This window comes from Amia ocellicauda, chromosome 21, assembly GCF_036373705.1.
Source record: "Amia ocellicauda isolate fAmiCal2 chromosome 21, fAmiCal2.hap1, whole genome shotgun sequence".
Classification (NCBI taxonomy): Eukaryota; Metazoa; Chordata; class Actinopteri; order Amiiformes; family Amiidae; genus Amia; species Amia ocellicauda.
Window position 1 is genome coordinate 2,353,132 of NC_089870.1, and position 21,292 is coordinate 2,374,423.

General features: G+C 36.8%; 1 protein-coding gene across 1 annotated transcript; it reads right to left on the reverse strand.

Annotated features, from left to right (window-relative positions):
* Window positions 1-263: 263 nt before the first annotated feature.
* On the reverse strand, window positions 264-9,300 carry crip1 (cysteine-rich protein 1). Its single transcript, XM_066694905.1, has 5 exons — window positions 9,127-9,300; window positions 4,286-4,380; window positions 4,018-4,075; window positions 1,560-1,612; window positions 264-506 (listed from the first exon to the last, which is right to left on the reverse strand). The coding sequence occupies exons 1-4, from the start codon at window positions 9,164-9,166 to the stop codon at window positions 1,572-1,574; spliced, it is 234 nt and encodes a 77-aa protein (XP_066551002.1). The 5' UTR covers window positions 9,167-9,300; the 3' UTR covers window positions 264-506; window positions 1,560-1,571.
* Window positions 9,301-21,292: the final 11,992 nt, after the last annotated feature.

Here is a 21,292-nt window from a genome sequence, read left to right on the forward strand (position 1 = left end):
ACAGTGGGGTTTCTTCTATAATACAATTAATGATCCATTTGCAAATAACAAAGCAGTCCCTTTGTATTGAAAAGAGGATTTAAAAGCATTCTTAGGTGGTTTAAAGTAGATTTAACACTAGCATGTGAAATGACAACAGGCTCTCACTGTTCACTAGAGCAACCGTTTTCAAAATCAGTTGTTTAATATCCAGGTGTAGTCTGAATCTCTTTTCAATTTTCAGAAAGGAAAAAGGAAAACACAATAACAGTCTAAAAACTCAATTTACAGGAAAAAAAAAAAGTTAAAGCTTTATTGTATACACTTCAAACCAGTTCATGGTAATCGAGATACAGCAGTGTTATGTTTTTGTAAAGTTGAGGGATATATTTCAATTACAAAAAACAAAACAAAACTATTGTTGGTGTTTTAGATTAAAAGCATTACATTACTAGGTATATAAAACAAACAAAAGGCTTCATGAATGCCACCTTCTCTCCTCCTCCATTACATGTTAGATGGATAACCTGGAGAAAGAGAAGGATGTTTAACATTGAGTGCATTACTACAAATCTGTTTTACTTCAGTGTGTTCTGTGTCAGAAGGAAATCAAACACTTCATCACATTCTGTATCATGTATCAATTATGAGTCGACCCTAAAAAAATGTCCTTTTGTTTATGTGCATCTGTGGTCACTTTGTATGTGGAAATCAGTCCATATAAGATACTTGTAAAGCTTACACCAGATGGTAGCTACATATGAGCTTGGAAAAAGCGGTCTATGATTTAAAGGATATGTGACAGGTTGATCATGTTTGAATGTACACTGCCACGTTACCCTGTAAATGAGTGTGCTGTTGGTCAGGCTTAGTTAAGAACAGGATTTTCTGGAGATGTCCTCTGTGCTTCACATGACATCCAATAACTATTGCTGTCTTTGCAATCTGTTTGTTGCCTGTTTATTTCTGGTCAAAATACAGACCTGGGTTAAAGAATTATTCTCAAATAAATTATTATTTAATCATAAAAAATAAATACGTTATGATCTTGCATTCTCTGATATCAGCCCTCGTCACTTTAAAATCTTTCCCATTGATTTTTATTCTAACTTTAGTGCAAAGCTCATATGCATGTTTGACTTGCTGTGTTAGGTTGTCAGATATCTATGTGGTGAAACCTTGACTATAAACCATGTTTGTAATAAAGACTGTGGAGTGCAAGATATGTATAAGAACTCTGCAAATGTCTCCTTTTGACCTAAGCAATTTGATACTGCTGCAAGGTTGTGCATCACAGCTCCTGGTACCCAGGTTTGATTCCGGCCTTCGGTGTTTGCCTGTTCTCCCTGTGTCTGTGTAGGTTTTCTCTGGTGCTCCAGTTCCTCCTACCATGCAAAGCCATGCTGTTTAGATTGATTGGCTACTCTAACTTGTGTGTGCTGCACTGTGATGGATGAAGTGGTTATTGAGAAGAAATGAATGAGTGAGTTTGATACTGTGGTCTTGCTATAAACATGACCCACAGAACAAATAATTTAAGAAAGGCACATAGCCTGTTAATAACACAACCCATTTATTACCTGCATTGTAATCTATTTGAAAGTGTGGCTTTCAGTTCCTCCACGTCCAAATCCTGAAAAGAAAACCAAGAGGTTACATTTATATATTTTTGGACTCAAAATACGCTATGGGTATTGCTTCATGTCTAAGTGCCTGCTATTTAAATACACCCAAAACAATGGAAACTCTGTTGCTTCCTCATGGCAGTCATTGGAATTATTTTAAATGGCAGTCCTGTGGTGGCAACAACACTGTTACCATGGCACCATTAGTCATGTTAGCCTATACCCACACACTTGAAATATCACAAATTCTAAATAAAATGCTCACATTCTTTATGAAGCGTACAATCCCATAATTGTCAAGACATCCTTTCATTGTTTTACACATTTCTGCTATACTTTTAACTCCTGTCCTTGAAAATGAAGCTCCCACACCTTCTATAATTGCCTATTACCTTTCAATTGTAATCCTAACTTATTTAGTATTTTTCTTCTACATGGGTCTAGCAATACTGTCCCATAACAAAGTGAGTGTTAACAGGGCATCAGACTGCATTAGAAGGGGATCCAAAAGCATGTGATGCTCTAGTGTATTTTTAGCTATTCCACCTGTCCTGTTAATCTCAGTCTGGCTCTACAGAGGTGTGGAAAAAAGCAAGTATGATGGTAGTTCACTGACGTCACATTGTTTTGGAAATATACTGGGCACTGAATAAATGGTGGCGCCTTTCCCTGACCTCGTTATCATTGGACTAGAAGAATGGTTCTTTGCACTCAGAACCCCAACAGTCATAATTCCCAGTCAGAGCACTGGGGAAATGGCACATTTAGAGAGGTGATGTCATGTTATCAGACTAATATCTATTGATATAATGACTGGAGACTTTGACAATTGCAGCTAATTATAATCCGTGTTGGGCACACTCGGATAACCAGGTCACTATGTTCTGGTTTGCTTAGTTTCTGCTTTTGTCTATTACAGGTAGCCAGTAATGGAGGTTGGAAGAAAATGTGATGTTAATGTGATGTTATTGATTTCTGGCAAGTGGCAGTGTTCTGTGGGTTTTCATTCTTCTAGAATTTTCACATTCCATGTAAATATATGCCGTTTTTATTTCATATTAGCTTACTTAGTATTGCAGTACATGTATTACACTGTATTTGAGTGACTGCTCAAGGGAGAATTACCCTGGCACAACTGTACAATATAGGGGACAAAACATTTATACACGTACTCTTAAAGGAGATTGCAGAGTGAAATCATTCTTTAAAGTCGTGAAGCAGTGTAGAGTAGTGGTAAGGTCTCTGGTCTCAAGTCCAGTCCCAGGTGGGGGACACTGCTGCTGTACCCTGGAGCAACCTAGGACCTAGATTGACCAAGCGCTTAAGAAGTCTGCTGGTAGAAATCTAGGGATAGGGGGTCACTGACTGAAAATAATCCAGATAGACACTGAGACTTGAAGACAATGATCTGGTTTCTGCCTACTCTCAAATTGAAGATCACGTTGAGCTGAAATCTTACCCCTAGATTGGAATGTTGAAAGTATCTAAACAGTCATATCTGTCATGCTTTCTACTGCACATCAAACCCTATGTTGGGCTACACAGTTCTAGACTACATGTATGTGGGATTCTTGTATTTACTGAAAGGCCTATTGCACAATAACCATCAGCCTCTGTCTATTCTACCCACAGTGCAACTCTAACACATTAGCTGCTTATTTGCAGCCTCTGTAAAATGCCTCTGTTATGTCCTGAAGGAAGTGTAGGTGTCAGAAGGCTGCCAGCTATTCTGTTGATTACTTCACATAAAAAAAACGATTTGTTCTTGTTTTTTTTCCCCCTCTAGCTGGGGGTAGGGGGTTGCATTTATCATTAAAAAGATCCTGACCAAAAAAAGTGAAGGAGCTCCTACAATTCCTCCACATTTTGAGGAAATGCTTATAAACATGCAAAAAAAAGTACAGTGAAAATCTGAGAAAAGCGATAGCATCATACCATCCGCTTGTCATGTTGCTTAACAAGCCAAAGCAACACATTTTTTTTCCTTTCATTGTTCACATCCTGAGTTGTTTTCAAACATATCCCCTTCAAGATGTCAGCTTACAGATGTACAGGGGGATTGTCCTCTCAGGCGCTTCTATAACATCACAGTTAGCAGAAAGATTTCTCTACCGGCTGTGATGACAGTCAGTCACTCAGACAGACAGTCGACTGACCGACCAGTCTTATAGAAACTTCCACTCGCATATTTTTCAGTACCTGATCTTTAGTTTAACTTGGCACTTCATACAGAAATTTCACAAAAGGAATGCAATAATTGTCAGTTTATGAACACAGACCAGGTGCATATTATACCAGGTGTATTTTCAGTGCTTTAAAATACATCTATAAATTAAACGTTTTACATCTGAATTAGCCTTACTTGCTGAAGCATTAATTCTTTCATAAATTAATAATAAGAATAACAACCAACCTTTGGGTCCAAAAAGTGCAGAGTAGCATGGATTATTACAGTAGGGTTTTCCTTCATGCTAGAAGAAATTTGAAAAAGCAATGAGCATCTTCTCAACATTATACATTATAAAGTATTCACAACCTTAATTTGAAACAATGATATTCAACGATTCATTGTTTTATAAATATTGTTACATAAAAAATACTTGTACTGTATAATATATACTTGTTATATTGTTGGTTGGACACTGATTCATTGCTGTATGTCTGGGATTCTGAAGGCCTACCTCTGCATGTGATCCTGCTGCCAAGGTCTTACCACACTTCTCACATTTCAGGCAGGGTCTGTGCCAGTCTTTTCCAAGGGAAGTCACTCTCTCAGCTGAAAAGACATAACAAGAATTAAGATTAATATTTAATAGACTTTGCCTTGCAAACGTCCAGAGAAAAAAGAAAAATGTTAATTGTATGTAATAGGACACACTTAGTGGACTATTAAATAGCATAATGTTGCAATGAATATCATGACAATATATTTAAAACTGAAATTGATAAGCTGTTGGAAAGTTTTAACATTAATTAATTCACAGCATCACTCTTGTGACTTATTGGTGGGATCCTTTGCTATCACCCTCTTTGTTAATTTATTTACTTTTGTACTTCAGTTAATAGCCTGGAATGTAGTGGTGTGGTACTGAAAAGAAGGCTTTTGCCATTATGACATAATTTAATAACATGGGAAGTTGTAATCAAATAATAAAAAAATTGTTGTTTTATAGATGTATACATATCTATGTAATAATCTTGTCCTGTTAAGATTTGCAAAGCTTTCAAAATGTATTGATAAGGAAGAGGGTGGAGGCTTTCATTTCATGTTTTTGGCGATCAGCAAGACATGACAATTTCTCATGCGTCTGCACTTATAAAGTGGAATAGAAAGTGATCTAAATGTATTTTATTCCTTTTAAAATAGGGAGGCACGATGGTGCACTATTTAGCGCTGCTGGGATCCCGGTTTGATTCTTGCCTTGGGTATGTGCCTGTGCCTCCCTGTGGCTGTGTTGGTTTTCTCTGGTGTGTAGGTTTGAGTTTGTGCGTGTGCTTCCCATCTAGGGTTTACCCTGCCTAGCGCCCCCTGTGCCCCGGCTCCAACTGAATGTGACCATGTACTGAATGAAGTGTTTCTTGAAAATGCTTAGAAGCAATCACTCTTTGTTTAATATCAACATCTCCATCCACTGTAAATCCACCAGTAAGTCTCTTAATTGCTTCTATCAGCCATTGCTCTCCACATTAGCCACACTTGTTGGTCAGTACACTGGAGAGGGAAACCCAGACCCTGGTGGTTATAGCACCATATTCAAACCAACAGAGCCACCTAGCCCCCTATCACTACATAAGCATATAACCCTCAAATGTTTTGATTTCCTCAGTTGAGTACAGTTGTGACCTGGTTGTCAGAATCAGTAAATTGATATATATTAGTCTGAACCTGTTCTGTTAAAAACTAAGTGTACAGGGTCAGGAGCTGACTGTTTTGTGCTGAGTGTTGCAGGGCTTTGAATACCATTGACCTTATGTTGGTTGGCTGCTCATGTGTACTGGTTACAGTTTAACCACACGTTTATGGAAGAATATAGGGTGGAGTAGGCTTTTCAGAGGAGACTGATTGATTTGGAATGATTTCCAAACACCCAGATGGTTCCAACTCAATCTACTAACATAGGCAGCACTGTGGAGTAGTGGTTAGGGCTCTGGACTCATAACTCGAAGGTGGGTTCAAATCCCAGTGGGGCAGTGCTGTTGTACCCTTGAGCAAGGTACTTCACTTAGATTGCTCCAGCTGTATAAATGGGTACAAATGTAAGTTGCCCTGGATAAGAGCGTCTGCTAAATGACAAGTAATGTAATATACTAACATATTTGACAAGGCGAGGACAATTGATTCATGGTGCAAAAGTTTCATCAACTTTGAAAAATCTCTTCTGTGCTACCAAACAGTTACAGAATTTGTTGTTTTAAAAGTATCGATTATGCTGTAATTTGGTCAGTCTGGAGCTCATCTGTGTAATTTCATGGCTGTGGCCAATTGCTTCCATACTGAACATATTCAAATACTGCCATTAAACACAGATGTTTCCATGTTCTATCTAATTTGTATATTTGTTGGGAAAATTGAATGTGAAAGGGTATCTTCTTTCCTTAGTGGCATTCCCCATTCTCTTAACAATGGTCCTATTGTGGTTGTTATTGAGACATGAGTGGATGACAGACACTGAGACACAGCAAAGAAATGCATCTGTTATCCAAATCAGACCAGAACCTTATCAAAAGTGACATTACCCAAATCAAATGGAAAACCATTTAACCCCCCTTAGGCTTCACAAATCCACAGAGCGACTAATGCTATAAACAGAAGTGTGAAGCATAATTCAGAAATATTTTGAGCTTCAAGATTTTCAGGATGAGGTAATATAATCCACTACTGATACTACAAAATGCAATTCTTTGACTGTGTTTTAAAGTTTAACATGCACTGCTGCAGCCTATTCAGTGATGGGCTTATGTACTCAATGATAAGGAATTCACAAGACTTCCTTCTTTTCTAAATTCAATCTGCTTTATTCAATGTTGATTAAGAAAGCAGATGCTCAGTTTGCATAAAGATCGTTAAAAAAGATCTGGCGAAACTGCAATATTATCAGACATAATAACAGCACTGAGACTACTTAACTAAAGAACTGGTACACGTTTGTTTATTACATATAACTGGCTAGCTGACTTAGCAAATGTTATTTGTTTTCATTATTTGCATTGTTTTTCTGTACAAATATAAACATTACATCCATGATCAGTAAGATATATAGCAGCAATTGTACTCAATATCCTAAATTAATATTGCTTTACAATGAAATGTATTAAAATATATATATATATATATATATATATATATATATATATATATATATATATATATATATATATATATATATCTTTTAAAAAGTTCTCTAAGGCTTATGTTTTTATTTTTATTTTAAATTGATGGTGTAATGGGAAATTTCAGAAATATTTACAGCGCATTGCCAAGTAAAGGCTAGAAATCTTGTGGTAAGAATTGTGGTACTTTTCTTTCATTGCTTACACTGTGTGCTATTGTTCACATATTACCAGGGTCTGACATCTATTCTCTAAGGGCCTCTGACTTTAGACTGTAGATAGCTCCCTATAGCAGAAGTTGATGCAGTAGCAGAATTATTTCCAGATGCATATTTGCTGTAATATAGTTTGTATGGGGGTGTGGATTGTTATGGGAGGGGAAGGGCAAATTAAAATTAAATGAAAGGTAAGGCTGGATAAAAAATAAATAATTAAAAAATAAACAACAACTTACTTTAAGTAGTATTTCTGAGCATCTAAAACTATAAAAGAATAAAAATGCATAATTATATCCCGTAAGACACCACACTGTCTGTCTTATGTGATATAATGTAAGAGAGAAGACATACCTTAAAAACAGAGTGCAATGTGATATATTTGTAATAGAATAAATATGTATACATCTATTGTGTATGTATATATAGTTGCATCATGTTATTCAAAAACTGAAAAGGAAAGGATCAAGACATTCATTATAACAGGATTTAATTGTATTTATATTTATATAGAAGTTTGACATTTGGTCATATGAATAAACTGTATAGCATCATCTACCTAAATAACTATTATAGTATTGTAGTTCATCTTTCTACTCCATCTGTGAATATTCTGTAGAGTAGAATTGTAGATTGAATGTACCTAGATAAAGCATCATAGGAATGTTGAAAATAAAATGTAAGTGTGTTTGGGGCAAAGCTCAATAAACTGTGACTTCAAAACGCCACATATACAAAAAAGAAAGAAAGCAAGCAAGCAAGCAAAAACGACGAGATTAAAATAGTGCCTTGAGTTGATCAAGATGTACACAGTGCACCAGTAGTGGAAGTATGCACCTGTGTATATTATAAAACTTTAAAACCCACCTCATTGGCTACAATGCCATGCAAATATTAATCTTTTCAACATTGCTGCTAAATACATGTTACATATGGGTGTGGTTATCTCATCTCTAACGATTTAAACTTCCTGAAGATATCTGACTTCAACTGTACCGTTCGAAGGAGGGACTTTTTCAGCCCGCATGATACATGTTTATTTATAAAACTTGCGATATATCATCAAACCATGAATTATTTACAACAAGAAGACAGCATTAAGACGTTTAAACTCATGATGGATTGATCTTACGACTGTCCTGGCGTGCAACAACTTGCTGTAAGGTTAATTATTTAAATCACTCAACCCTCTCGGTAAATGTGTCGAAATCCCCGGAGAATTCTATCGAACATCGAATTACTGCAGAGATTATTTTGAATAAACTTGTCAATATTATATTATATATAACCAATAAACAAGTATAATTAAAATTACCTAAACAAATGCAACTAATAAACAAATCTTTAAAGATATTTAAATAATATTTAAGTCAATACATTTCAGTAATCTTAACATTATACATTGCTGTGATGAAACAAGGGTCATATATTGACTTTATCCATATTTGGCTTTATGGCAGAACTCTTGTGAAACTATTTCAACATACAGAAAAAAACTTTTTTACGTTTTAATGTACGTCACTTGCAGTATGTGTATGATAAAATGCATTTTGACCATGTATGTAAGAAAGATGCTCCAACTGTATGTTAGTTGCTATGGATCCCCTTGCATTTTTAAGTTTTACAAACAATTTGTCTTTAGACTACATCTCCAAATCTCCACGTCCACTACGCTGCGCAAAACCTGCATCCATATTATGTACGATAGTGATAGTCAGCATTTTCTGTCACTGTAACGAGCTCTGCTGGAATGCATTTCTCCTTCCTAGCAAATAATACCAATTCATCCAAAGGATATTACGGTGCACTGGTATGTGCTAACTGGTTGCATTGTGCAGGTTTATGTATAACTGAAAACATGTAAAAGTTTAGATTTTTGTTTGTTTCAAAGAGCAGTTTTTCACAAGATAAACCTGTATATTTTACAATCAACATTTTGCAATGAATAAAATGCAATGAAATTAATAAAATCTTACCAAAATACACTTCTTTCGTGCACTTAGGACACTTAGGCATGTTTGCAAGTATTTTCGCTGCCTTCAACTCAGTAGAATATCCTGTGAGAAGTTATCAAGGTGCCACCCTGCTTTACTGCGGCCCACCTGCTTATTTCAACCCCTCCTCACTGCACTGTGCGCCTCGTCCTCCCGTCCCCTTGTATTTATATGTAGAAAAAGTTTGCACACGGAAGGAGATACGGGGGAGAGGCTTTTTTGTCTCTGTGCACACGACCCTGCATAAAGGAATTTATAAAAAAAATTCAAACTGTGAGAGCAAGTTCATTGCCATCATAAAACGAGGCAGGCGGAAGGGGAGCGGCTGAGATGCAGCAGCTGCAGACGTGCACAGCGCGGCTCAAACCACAAGCGCTTGCCTGGCGTTGTATCCTCCGCATCTTCAACTCCCAGCTTTTGCCAATTTAAACGTTACATTTCACTGTGTCGTGATACTTTAATGCAGGTATCAACGTATTTTATTTAACGAGCGAAAATATATTTAGCAACATTTGAACTAGTAAATTTCTTCACAATGATTTATTCGTGTATAGTCACAACTGTTTGTGGAGAGTTTATTCCCAGCAGGATATGATAATAATACTGCAGATGTTATCAATGTAGTATTCCGTGCTGAGAAGTAGAAAATGCATAATCTTTTTTTTTTTTTCATGTTTGATTTTATTTGAAGTAACTTCATTGTGTCGTTATGCAGCCAGCAATATGTCTTGACAGGACTGTTCGACAGGGGTGATTGGTTGCAAAACATAAATGAATGTTGAAGCTGTGTCAAAGCTGGGTACCTTTCTGTAGTATCTAATAAGACACCAGTAATGTGTCTGGTTATTATTATTTTACCCTTTTAAACTTAAACTGCATACAAACGTTGGGGGATCATATGCAGTGATATTTTAATGTGATTGTTAAAAATAAAATATAAAAATAAAGGTCTTTTGGTAACCCTCTCCAATAAAGCAGAATTATAAAAATCCCAAATAAATGGAACAAGGCAACTATCATCATCCTTCTCAGGAAGGGAGAAAAAGAAGATCTGAAGAACTATTATTCCCATTAGTTTACTTCCCATTGTATACAAAAGTATTAATGCATCACCTTCAAGACTTTGAACTTTGCCCAGCCAATAGAACAAGAAGTGTTCAGAAATGAATATAACACTTTGGATCATATTCAAGTTGTCTGAGAAGTATTAGAATGCAGGCTAGACAATCCTAGCCTTGTGGCATGGCGCATTATCCAGCTGAAATAATCAATTTACAGATGGATATACTGCTGCCATGAAGAGACAATGCTAGCCTTGAGGTCTGGAACATTATCCTGCTGGATTAACCAATTTGCAGATGGATACACTTCTGCCATGAAGAGATGCACGTGATCCACAATAATGTTCAGATTTCCTGTGGCATGTAGAGAATATGAGGTTCCACTGTAACAATCAGACTATATGGCAAGATCAAGATCTGCAAAGGAGTATGTCAGGGAGACACAATATACAGTGCTCAAATATGGATCCGAAACCTAAATGCAAAAATTATACACATTCTGTAAACATCACAAAGAATCATGGAGATTTATGCTTGGAATAGCAACAAGTATGCATTGTCATTGATGGAGTGAAAACAGTTAAAATCGAAATGGGCCAGTCACTTTTCCAGACCAATTTACTAATGGACACCAAACAGGCACGATGGGTCGAATGTCCTCCTCTCATTTGTAAACTTTCTTATGTTATTATGTTCTTAAGATGGACAAAATAAGCTATTGAATGAATCCCAAGAGATGCAAAAGACCTAAAAGTCCAAATAAAACATGGGAAGAGTAAATCATAAGCTCTGCTGACAAAAGAGACGCTGTACACCGAAACAACTGGAAATATCTTGGCGGAGGCCTTCATGATTATGTTGATGATGATGAAATATCTATATATTTGTTTACGAAAAAAGTTGCTTAAATCTTTTGTCTTGCCCATTTTCCATCTGAATTGCTCACACACACACAATCTCTAGGTACCTGCTGTCACAGTTTTATCCCTCACTTCCCTAGTTTGCCATCTGGGGCACCATCATTGCCTGAATTCTAAACTCTGTCAATGGACATTCCACAACACCCAGTGCACTCACACATCACCCTCTGCTCCCATTCCACCAGCACGCCCCAGCAGTGATTACCACCTCTCTCTGCTTCACAAAAACACCCCCTGGTCAAATCATTTCTGTGCTAAGTCTTGTTGGAATTCTAAGTGTTCTCTACAACCCTTGTGATTTCTTGCCTTTGACCTCGACTTCTGGATTTTGTACTATTCGCCTGATCTCTGAACCCCTGCTTGCCTTTTGGATTCTCCTTGACTTCACTGTTTGCCAGCATTGACCCCAGCCTGTTTCTGAATATCTGTCTCTCCATACCTGGTTCCTCTCCACTGCAGTGCTATGTTACACCTGCCTACCTGCTTCCGCAGTCTAATTCATGGAATGGGGACGTCTACCTACTAAAGTGACCACTTGGTGTATGTGGCTGTTGGGAATGGTTAATATATGTTGCTATTGGAGAATCTCTTAAGAACATTGTCTGGAATACGAAAGACTTGCTTACGGTGCCTTCCGTATTTATTCATCTGGGGATCAGTTCAGGACTGTGTTCAAAGAACTAAACAGTTTCTAGTTTTTCACTTTTGGCGAGACACCCTAATCTCAGGTACTAGTATTTCTGGCTGTAGTTTGATGCCTATGTAACCCTTAAAAAAAAGGTTAATACAGAATTTAATTGTGCTCTGCAAGTGTTGGCAGAACATTCATTGGGGCACATTTATTTGGGTTGTTGTTCTGATTATAGACACTGGTGATTTATTTCTGTGGTTTAAATCCACCTTTGTACATTCATTAAGGCTTGACTAGATACACATGATGCTCTGCTAATTGCTACTGAGGTGACTATTTACATGAACTGCTTGGTGCATTCAAGAGACCACAGTGGTGTGCTTTGTCCTTCTGGGTACTGGCTGTAGACAAGTAGAGGATGACTGGGTTGTGCTATTTGGTGACCGAGATATTAGATATTAGATATTCGACTTTAACAGTGATACAAGATGCTCATATTGGGAAATCAGACTGCTGCGGCTGTCCCTGTTTTCATGATTGTTTTCGGAAATTGATTTCATCAATAATAAATAATTGATTTGGTGATAGTTTGTCGGGGTAGCTGTCGACTTCTTTTGGATTGAGGTTTGTCATGGACTATTTAGTGCCTCTTGCCTGTCTTAGGGGTTTTATTCCATGGGTCTCATTTGTTTACATAACCTCATTTTGAAACCCAGCAGCCCTGTCAAAATGGCGCTGCACATAAGGAGAAAAAGTTAACCGAAACACATACAAAATTGGAACATATCTTTCAGATGCCTAGTAGTATGTAATTGTAATATATACAGCTAACAGAATTGAGATACAAAAAAATGGGGTGCAATTCCCCTTTAACAATACTGTAATGGAAAACATTATTTGTAAAGTAAATGTTTCAGTATAGGTAAGGTTAGTTATATTGATCAACATATTTTAGGTTGCTATTGATATAAATTGATATGAACAAGAAAGCCTTGAAATATTGGGAAAATGTATTATATAAGAGAAACATATTCCTGAATATTTAGCAAACTGAAAAAAAGAATCTAAGGTTGAAGTGGTTTTGTCAGTTTCACTAAAATGGGCACACTCCATGTTTGCACGATAGTTCTATTCTAAGTACTAATCTGTAATTGTCAGGATATGAGGCATAATGTGAGACAGTTTGCTATGTACTCACAGTATAGATAAATATAGGCTACTTTCGTTGCATGAAAGGGAACTGATGTAATCAGGCCTTTTCCATTGTATTACTGCATTTGTTATTTTTTTGCATCTGTTTGCATACAAACCCCAAGTTCACCTTATATGTAACTTGATTACTATATGACTGTGGCTTTCAACTTAAAACTTGTGCAATAACCCTTAAAAACACAGTGTGATTTATATGTCAAAAATACTTGTAAGGTTTGACAAATATATATATATAGATGGATGGAGTACATTTGGAATAAACAGCAGAATATTGAAAAGGAATCTACCCATTTGCCTGAAAAGAAAAATATTCGGTCAATGCATACTACCAGTGCTGTGTTATGGCTGTGAAACATGGGCACTAAATACAAAAATGTTACAGAAACTGTGGACGACACAAATAAGCATATACAGATGTATGCTTAGAATGGATAAAGAAAGCATCCCAGAACAATCTAAAATCATTGAGAGGAAAATGTTAAAATGACAATGGGCTGGACACATTGCAAGAAGAACAGATCAAAGTTGGACAATGGAAGCTATTGAATGGATCCCAAGAGATGAAAGAACACATAGTCCTAGAAGAAGACCACATAAAAAATGGGAATATTAAATAATAAACTGAAGGCTATATATAGGCTGATGAGGATGAGATATATAATCCCAATTTAGTAGGCCATTTATGTCACATGGGGTTCCTAAGTATTTAAATGATACAACAAAACAAAGCTTAATGATACTTATACTTGCCACCCCAAAACTCTGCAATATATGTCACTCAATTTAAGAGACCAAAAACCAAACTGAGCTTTAAATGAGAGGCGGTTGAAATGTACCAGGATACAGTACAATAGATCAAAACGGAATATGGAACCCGGGGGCCGGTTGCACTAAAAAGGTCTTATTTTAAGTATTAGCCTTATTCTGTCTAAGTCCTGTTAAATTGGATTTATGTAAGACCTGACGATAAGACCGTTGCACGAAACAAAACCCCGCGGGTCTCACGTTAGCCCTGGCTTACCTGATGTTGCTAAGCAGCAAACTCTGTTCTTATTATTTTTGTGAAGAACGGAAAAAACAAAATGGCTGCATATAAAGTAAAAAATACAAATTTCACCGAACATTAAACATTTGCGATAGTTGAGCAACTAATCATAGGAAAACGGCTACATTTGGGTGGAAATGCTGACAAAAATAAAGCCTGGAATGAAAACACAAAACGCAAATGCCATCAACCCCGCCGTAGTGCGCACTGTAAATGTATTTTTAAATTAGTTTTTAAAAGCACTTCGTTTCACGTCACTGTCCATGTTATGTTTAAATACAGTTTCAATAATAGAAAGTGTATACTACGTTTTTATGAGTTCAACGCGTGGTTTTTATACATACAACTCGCTGACAATCAGTTTAATAAGCACGTTGAGGGGGCGACACTTCCTGCTTTTGTTCATTACATTTCTAACCCTCTAGATACCGTGACAGCTTCTGCAAACCACACTGTCCATCATCTGATATAATAGCTGAAACACTTGTTATATTAAACATATATAAATGCATCACATAATATGCGTATTGTTTTGGAGTGGTGTTTAATACATATATTGTTTTAACGTATATATATATTGCTTATTTTACAGCTGTTTTACCGACTACATAACAACATGACATTTACATATTTAATAATAATAATAATAATAATAATAATAATAAGATTCTGAAGATGTCTGCCCCATTCATACTAAAATAAATTCAAAATAAAAACTAACTTCAAAGAGAGGACCTTTATGTTGAATTGTTGGAACTACAGAAGGGAAATCTTTTGACGTAAAGGGAAAAACTTAATCTAAATCTAATGTTAAAGTTATAAAGGGCAAGATTCGAGTTAAATGGGGAAGGAGAAAAGTATTATTGTAATTTATTAAGAGTTGTTGGTTGTAAATACAGTTGTCATTCTTTATAATAGATACTAGATTTGTAATAGTTCACCTAAAGTATTAATACAGTTTTTATTCATTAAATTAAACATTTCAGTGTCAAATTAGTTGCAACTATTATTAGTTGAACTTCCATTACTTTGAATGTATGCCCTTTCATATAAAAAAAAACATATGTGCTGCCATGTTGGTTTCATGTCAGTTTCTATAGCAAAAAATACCTTTTCCCCATTTAAGCCTGGTGTAGGGTAGGCTTAAAAAATGACTTCAATTTAAGACCAAGCTGATTTTAAGTTTTTTTGTGCAACAGGCCTCTGGGTTCTGGAAGAACAAAGGCTTTATGGGAGGGAGCATAAAGCAAAGTATTGGAGTGATTCTTCATGGCTGGTGGGAAGACAAACCAAAATGTATGGTGGCACTGCAGATTCCTGAAATAGTTTATTGTTTAAATACAGTGGGATTATATAATTTTGGCCTTCAAAGAAATGAGATGCCCTATCATGTTTGTTTCTTTCCTGGGAGGCAATTGAATGTTGAGTCTTAGTTCAGAAAGGAAGCAGCTTATATGTGAGTGAATAGATCACTAAAGAGTGCCTTCTGTAGGTTTACATATTCCTCAAAAATCTACATTTAAGCAAAACAAACTAAACAAAAACCCAGAAAACATTCAAATACAGCTGAGCCAACATATACTCACCAGATAATTCATTCACTAAAGAAGACACAGGCAAATACGGACTGTATCTCATAGACAGGTTTAAAAACGAATTGTTAAAATCATGTACATTTGTAAGTAAAACAAATATTCAATGCAACTTAATGTTTTTGGTATGTTTTGGTAAGGTAACGGTGAAACACCAGCAGAAGTATAATAATAGGATTTTTATGAGAAGTGTTGTACAGAGCTTTAATGTTTTATATTGTAATTATGATAATGCATTTTCCTTCATGGAAAAACCCTTGTGGAAACACAGAGTACTGGGATCGTTCTATAGTATCAGCTTGAGTGAAACTTAAATATTAATGAACCGCAGTGGAAAAAAAATGTCTGACATATTTATTTGTGTTTTATCCTTCATTCTTTGAAGTCACAAACTCATTTTATTAAACTATCTCTATGAACATAGAGTACCATTATTTGCAGGTCATTTCTGTAGGTTCTCTTTTGTTTGCATTTGTGTTGCTCCTTTGTTTGTTTGTTTGTTTGTTTGTTTTGCTTGATTTGCTTTGTGAAGAACATCAAAGACTATTTTGCTGATGGCACAATCCCTTTTTGGAATTGCATATACTCCAAGAGTCACTGGACCTAATTTCAGCCTTACATTATTATTTCAATATGTCCTTTCAGACTTTGATGCAAAATTACAGCTTCACACATCAGGCATTAATTTATTTTGTGGATTGTAGAAAATGAAAACGTTTTTGGCATACATTTCTAAAGGCAGGTGTATTCTAAAAGCTCTGAGCCATTCAGCCTTTATTCACCTCCCTTGTGTGTAGCTGATAAGTACAGTGTTTCCTAGTAACCATGTCAGTTTAATTTGATAGTGATTACACAGTGAGGTCACAAAGCGCTGTGGTGACATAAACGTTAGATTTTCTCTAAAGGCTGGGTTTAGAGTCTTTTAGCGGCAAAGCAATAATAGCAAAGCACAAAGTTTAGGGAAATAAGAAATTAAGGGAAACTGGTAGGATTACTTTAAGAGAATTGCTTCTGTCTGCAAGAAATTTTATCCAAAACTAGCTTGAAACACACCCAAAGATCAGTACACATCCTACTATATTAGAACATAAGAAAGAACATAATAAAGTTTTCAAACAAGAGGAGGCCATTCGACCCATCATGCTCATTTGGTGTCCATTAAGTGATCCAAGGATCATATACAGTCTATTTTTAAATGTTGCCAAATATTCAGCTTCAACCAGATTGTTCCAGATTGTGACAATTCTCTGTGTGATGAAGTATCTCCTGTTTTCCATCTTGAATGCCTTGAAGCCCAATTTCCATTTGTGTCCCCGGGTGCGTGTGTCCCTGCTGATCTGGAAAAGCCCCTCTGGTTTGATGTGGTCGATGTCTTTCATGATTTTGAAGACTTGAATCAAGTCCCCACATAGTCTCCTCTGTTCCAGGGTGAAAAGGTTCAGTTCCCTCAGTCTCTCTGAGTAAATATTAATCTGATACAATTCATAAAGGATAAGCAGTGTCATCTTCAGTCAGTCAGTCTAGCAGAGTTGTTGCGAAGTCTATTGTTACATGAGATAAAACAAGTGACTTTTCTTCTTGGAAGAAAATGAATAGCTGAAGAAATTGTCAGTTCATGAGGTGATTCAGAAGTATCTGTGGCTTCTGAGGACTTGAGTCCATTACAGCTGTAGTAGGTGTATGAAATTCCAGCAATTCACACAAAATGTCACTGAGGTAACTGATATATGAGGAGCACAACAAAGAAAAAAATGTAAACCGCAAATGCCTGCTATGTATAGGTGCTTGGCTGCTTGTCCAACTTGTCAGAAATCCACATTCACCGCATTCTTATGCTGATCAATTAGAGCAGAATATAGACAACTCCAGACAAGAAGCTTACAAATATCTGGTCTTCATGTCTGTTTTTCTCTCATTTGATTTGATTGATGATTGGTTGTCATGTTCCCCCAATTTTTAACCACCAAAAACTTAAAAATGAATAGAAAACCTGAAGGGGACCCTCCCATTTATATTTTGTTGCAACTTTTCTGATCTGCCAGCTTTGGATCTCTTTAGAGAATTGCAGTCAGCACATTAAAATGTCAACCCTTTGAAAATAACCTCTCCAGCTTAGAGATACGAGTCACTTGCTGTATATTGTGGGAAAGCTCATAATCCCACAGCCTCCACCCACACCCCCACTGCCACCACCCCTTACTATGCATGTACATTCCACGCTGCTAATGAACACTGGGCAAAAATTAATACACATGATTAATTACTTGTTTACAGAAATGAATTCCATTTGTTTATATGTCTCTGTGATGTACATTACTGAGTTATGTACAGATTGTTTAGGAAGGGTGAGTGTGTGTATGATTGAGACAAAGTGTGTGACTGCGCTTTGGCCTAGCTTCAGTGTTCACGGCAGCTTAGAGCATGAACTTTGAAAGCGGAGTCTGGCCTCCTGGCTTCAGCCACCTGTTTAGTGGTTGTCCTGGTTGCTCGGCAACCAAACAAGTAGTTTTCAACAAGGGAGTTATATTGATAAAGTATTGCATACCTTCTAAGGTGGGTCTTTTTCAAGCTATTAGTTGTGAAATAATTAGCCCAGAAACTCCCAGTTCTTGATAGCAGGCCTTCAGCGATCATAAATGTTATTAGCCCAGCTGTGTGTATCAGTGTCACATCTGTATTAAGAAAATATATTTATCACTGTCAATATTGTCACAGAATTAGTCACACAGCTACATTTGAAGGGTTGTTTTTCTGAATGTAGAGAAGTTTTCTGTGTTCATTTTTTACAGCCTTTGATTCCTGTTTGAAATCATTCATCCTAATTCACCTTTACACAACCTTTCAGCAGTGTGGGAGAGACAATACGATACACACTTTCTCTAGCTGTTTTTCTAAGAGTCTAGAACACAAACCATAGAGCTATTATAAGAACCAGCAAGATGCAAAGCTCATAACTGATGCATTACAGTTTCTCAGGTGACCACAGATTTGCATATTTGCTGACTAATTTAATTCTGATTTCAAAGTCCCCCTGAACTCCAGATACTGAAACAGGTAATTCTCTGTCAGTTGGTAGAATGAAATGTACTTTTTTCATAAAACTGCTTTAGGTGAAGTAGTCTATATCTCTCGGTCTCCAAAAGTGAAATAAGAAATATAGACAGTATGAAACAATCTGAGGTGATGGAAATGAAACAAGATAGACTACAATTTGAGTTTTACTGAGTATGTAATTGTGTGGTATATCTATCGGCTTGATTTTATTAACCATTTTGTCAAGTTTGGTAAATCAATCTGTTTTGGAGAAAGCAGTGTTTACTGAGAATAATTAATTTAAGATTTAAAATTGATGTTTAAATTAATGTTGACTGCAACTTGCAAGGTCTTCAGTAACGGTTCTAATCACAGGGGGTTGGGCAGATATTAGAAGACTTTGGGGGACAGTCTAAGAATGAAGTCTTAGAACTACCCAGTTCAAAGGATTCAGTGGCAGGACTTCCATATTAATGGACAGTTTGGAGAGTTCCTTTCTGGTTGCTCCACAAATAAAATAATGCTGCGTAGAATGATTTAATTATCAGTATAACCGGTTTGAGTTCCCCTAAGAGCAGGGGCTCACAAAACTTACATTCAATCTTCCCAACTACAAGTTTTAGGTCAAATCCATTCCTTTTCCTGGAGGGGTCTACCAGATAAAGCAGTCTTGGGCTGATGTTCCCAGACCTCATCTGTCGGAGGTCTGGAAAGTCTGCAGTCAGCACTGACTATGTTTCAGTTCATAGTTTTGGTAGCTGGGGAACACCACAAACCAGGCTCCATCTCAGGCCTTTTCCATATGTAGCAAGTGGCTTTGCAAGAGAGACTTGGGAGAGTGTTGCACGAACACACCTTGTTTTGATTTCAGTCCACTGTATAAATGTTTTATACAAATCACAGTGCATGGACTATACTGTGATTCGTATAAAACATTTACCTCGGGTGAGTCGTTGAAATCAATTAAGTGTGCTGGTCGATTACAACCTGCGTCTCACTCTACAACACCAAAATACAATATAAAACTTTTAAAAGCACACAAACATAAAACATTTGTGCTGGGTAAAACCATGCGATGCAACCAGCTTACCGTCAAAATGTAGTGGTCTCAGCCCACTGCACGTTTTTCACTTTGATTACCTTGATTACCTTGATTTCACATTTGCACATTTTAATTTGTGTTCTCCCCCTCTGGTGGACAGTGAACAGTGGGCAGTGGGCAAAGGAAGAAAGGCTTTGGTTTTAGAATCCCCACTTCTGATCCTCTTGTCTACACTGCTCGCTGGTTGTTTGTGTTGTTGTGTTTTGTGTTTTAAACAGTGTATTGAATTGATTTTAATTAACAAAGATCTGTACATTTTAAATTAAATAAATAATGTATTTTGAAAACCGTCTGGCTGCTCTCTCCCACAATGCCGCTCCCCTCAGTCGCACCAGTAGCAGTCCCACTGAGGTCCCGATCGGTACACATAGACAAATTAGTTAAAACTTTTCTTTCACTAAGAACCTGAAGTTCTTAAAACTGATTGCAGCTTAGACCAGCGCTAACCCAGCAGCTTCCACTGTGATGCTTTGGCCTCTACATAGAATTTTTACAGGGTCATCTGAACAAATTGTCTATAACCATGGCTGCCTTCTCTAAACGTTATACCAAATATCACTTCTTGCCTCCTTTAAATTATGTTGTGGATTTATCTAGATATATCTGTGTGGAAACAGAGTGGAATAGATTTTTTTTTTTAATTCCCCAGATTCCACATGGCAAGTTTCCCTCTGCTTGTAGCCTTTTCTTAATTGCAGTGTGAAATACCTCTTTAACTCTGTTGCTGGGTCTGATTTATCTCTAACATAGACCTTTTTGTTGCCCTGATTAACATTAGTGTGTCTGAATTTACTGCTCATGACAGAGGAAGAATAAATGGCAGCTGCTCCTGTCAGGCTTACTGCCAGCAGACAGACAGCTTCCTCCATGTGCTAAACATCAGTTTCAGCTATTTTCTGAACACTCACTAATGGCTTCATCCTGGGTAAGGACCAAATTAGCACCACTACCATTTCAAATGATCTACTACCGGTCAAAAGTTTTAGAACACCTACATTTTTCAATTTTTTATTGAAATTTTAGCAGTTTAATGTCTCAGTGTACAAATAGAACAAATAAACAATTGGAGATTTAACAAAATGTAACCCTTACGCTAACAAACCTCTAGTACCCTTAAAAGGGCACCAAATCTGTGTGCTTCTCTTTAATCCCATGTGTACCCTTCAGTGTTGTGTTGTTTCGCATTCTGAAATGGGGGGTTGGGGGGATACTTGGTCTGAGTAGGAATACAAAATCTTAGAAAATATTCTGGAACCAGACAGTCTACTGATCAAAACAAGATCATATACATTTTGGTAGAAGCAACACACACCTGTAGAGAGCTCAAAACGTAAAGATGGAAACTCTGTTTACAGTGTACTAATACACAACGATTTAACATAATTGGATCTGAACTTCTCTCTCTTTGATGGAACATCAAAAAATTGTTAGGTTGTTCTGAACAAAACAAGCCTATTTGCAAAGAAATCAGATCGAAACTGAGTGATCTGTGACCGCTTGAATGAGACCCCACCCGGAGCATTTCCCTCCCGGGCTCTGAATGACAATGGCA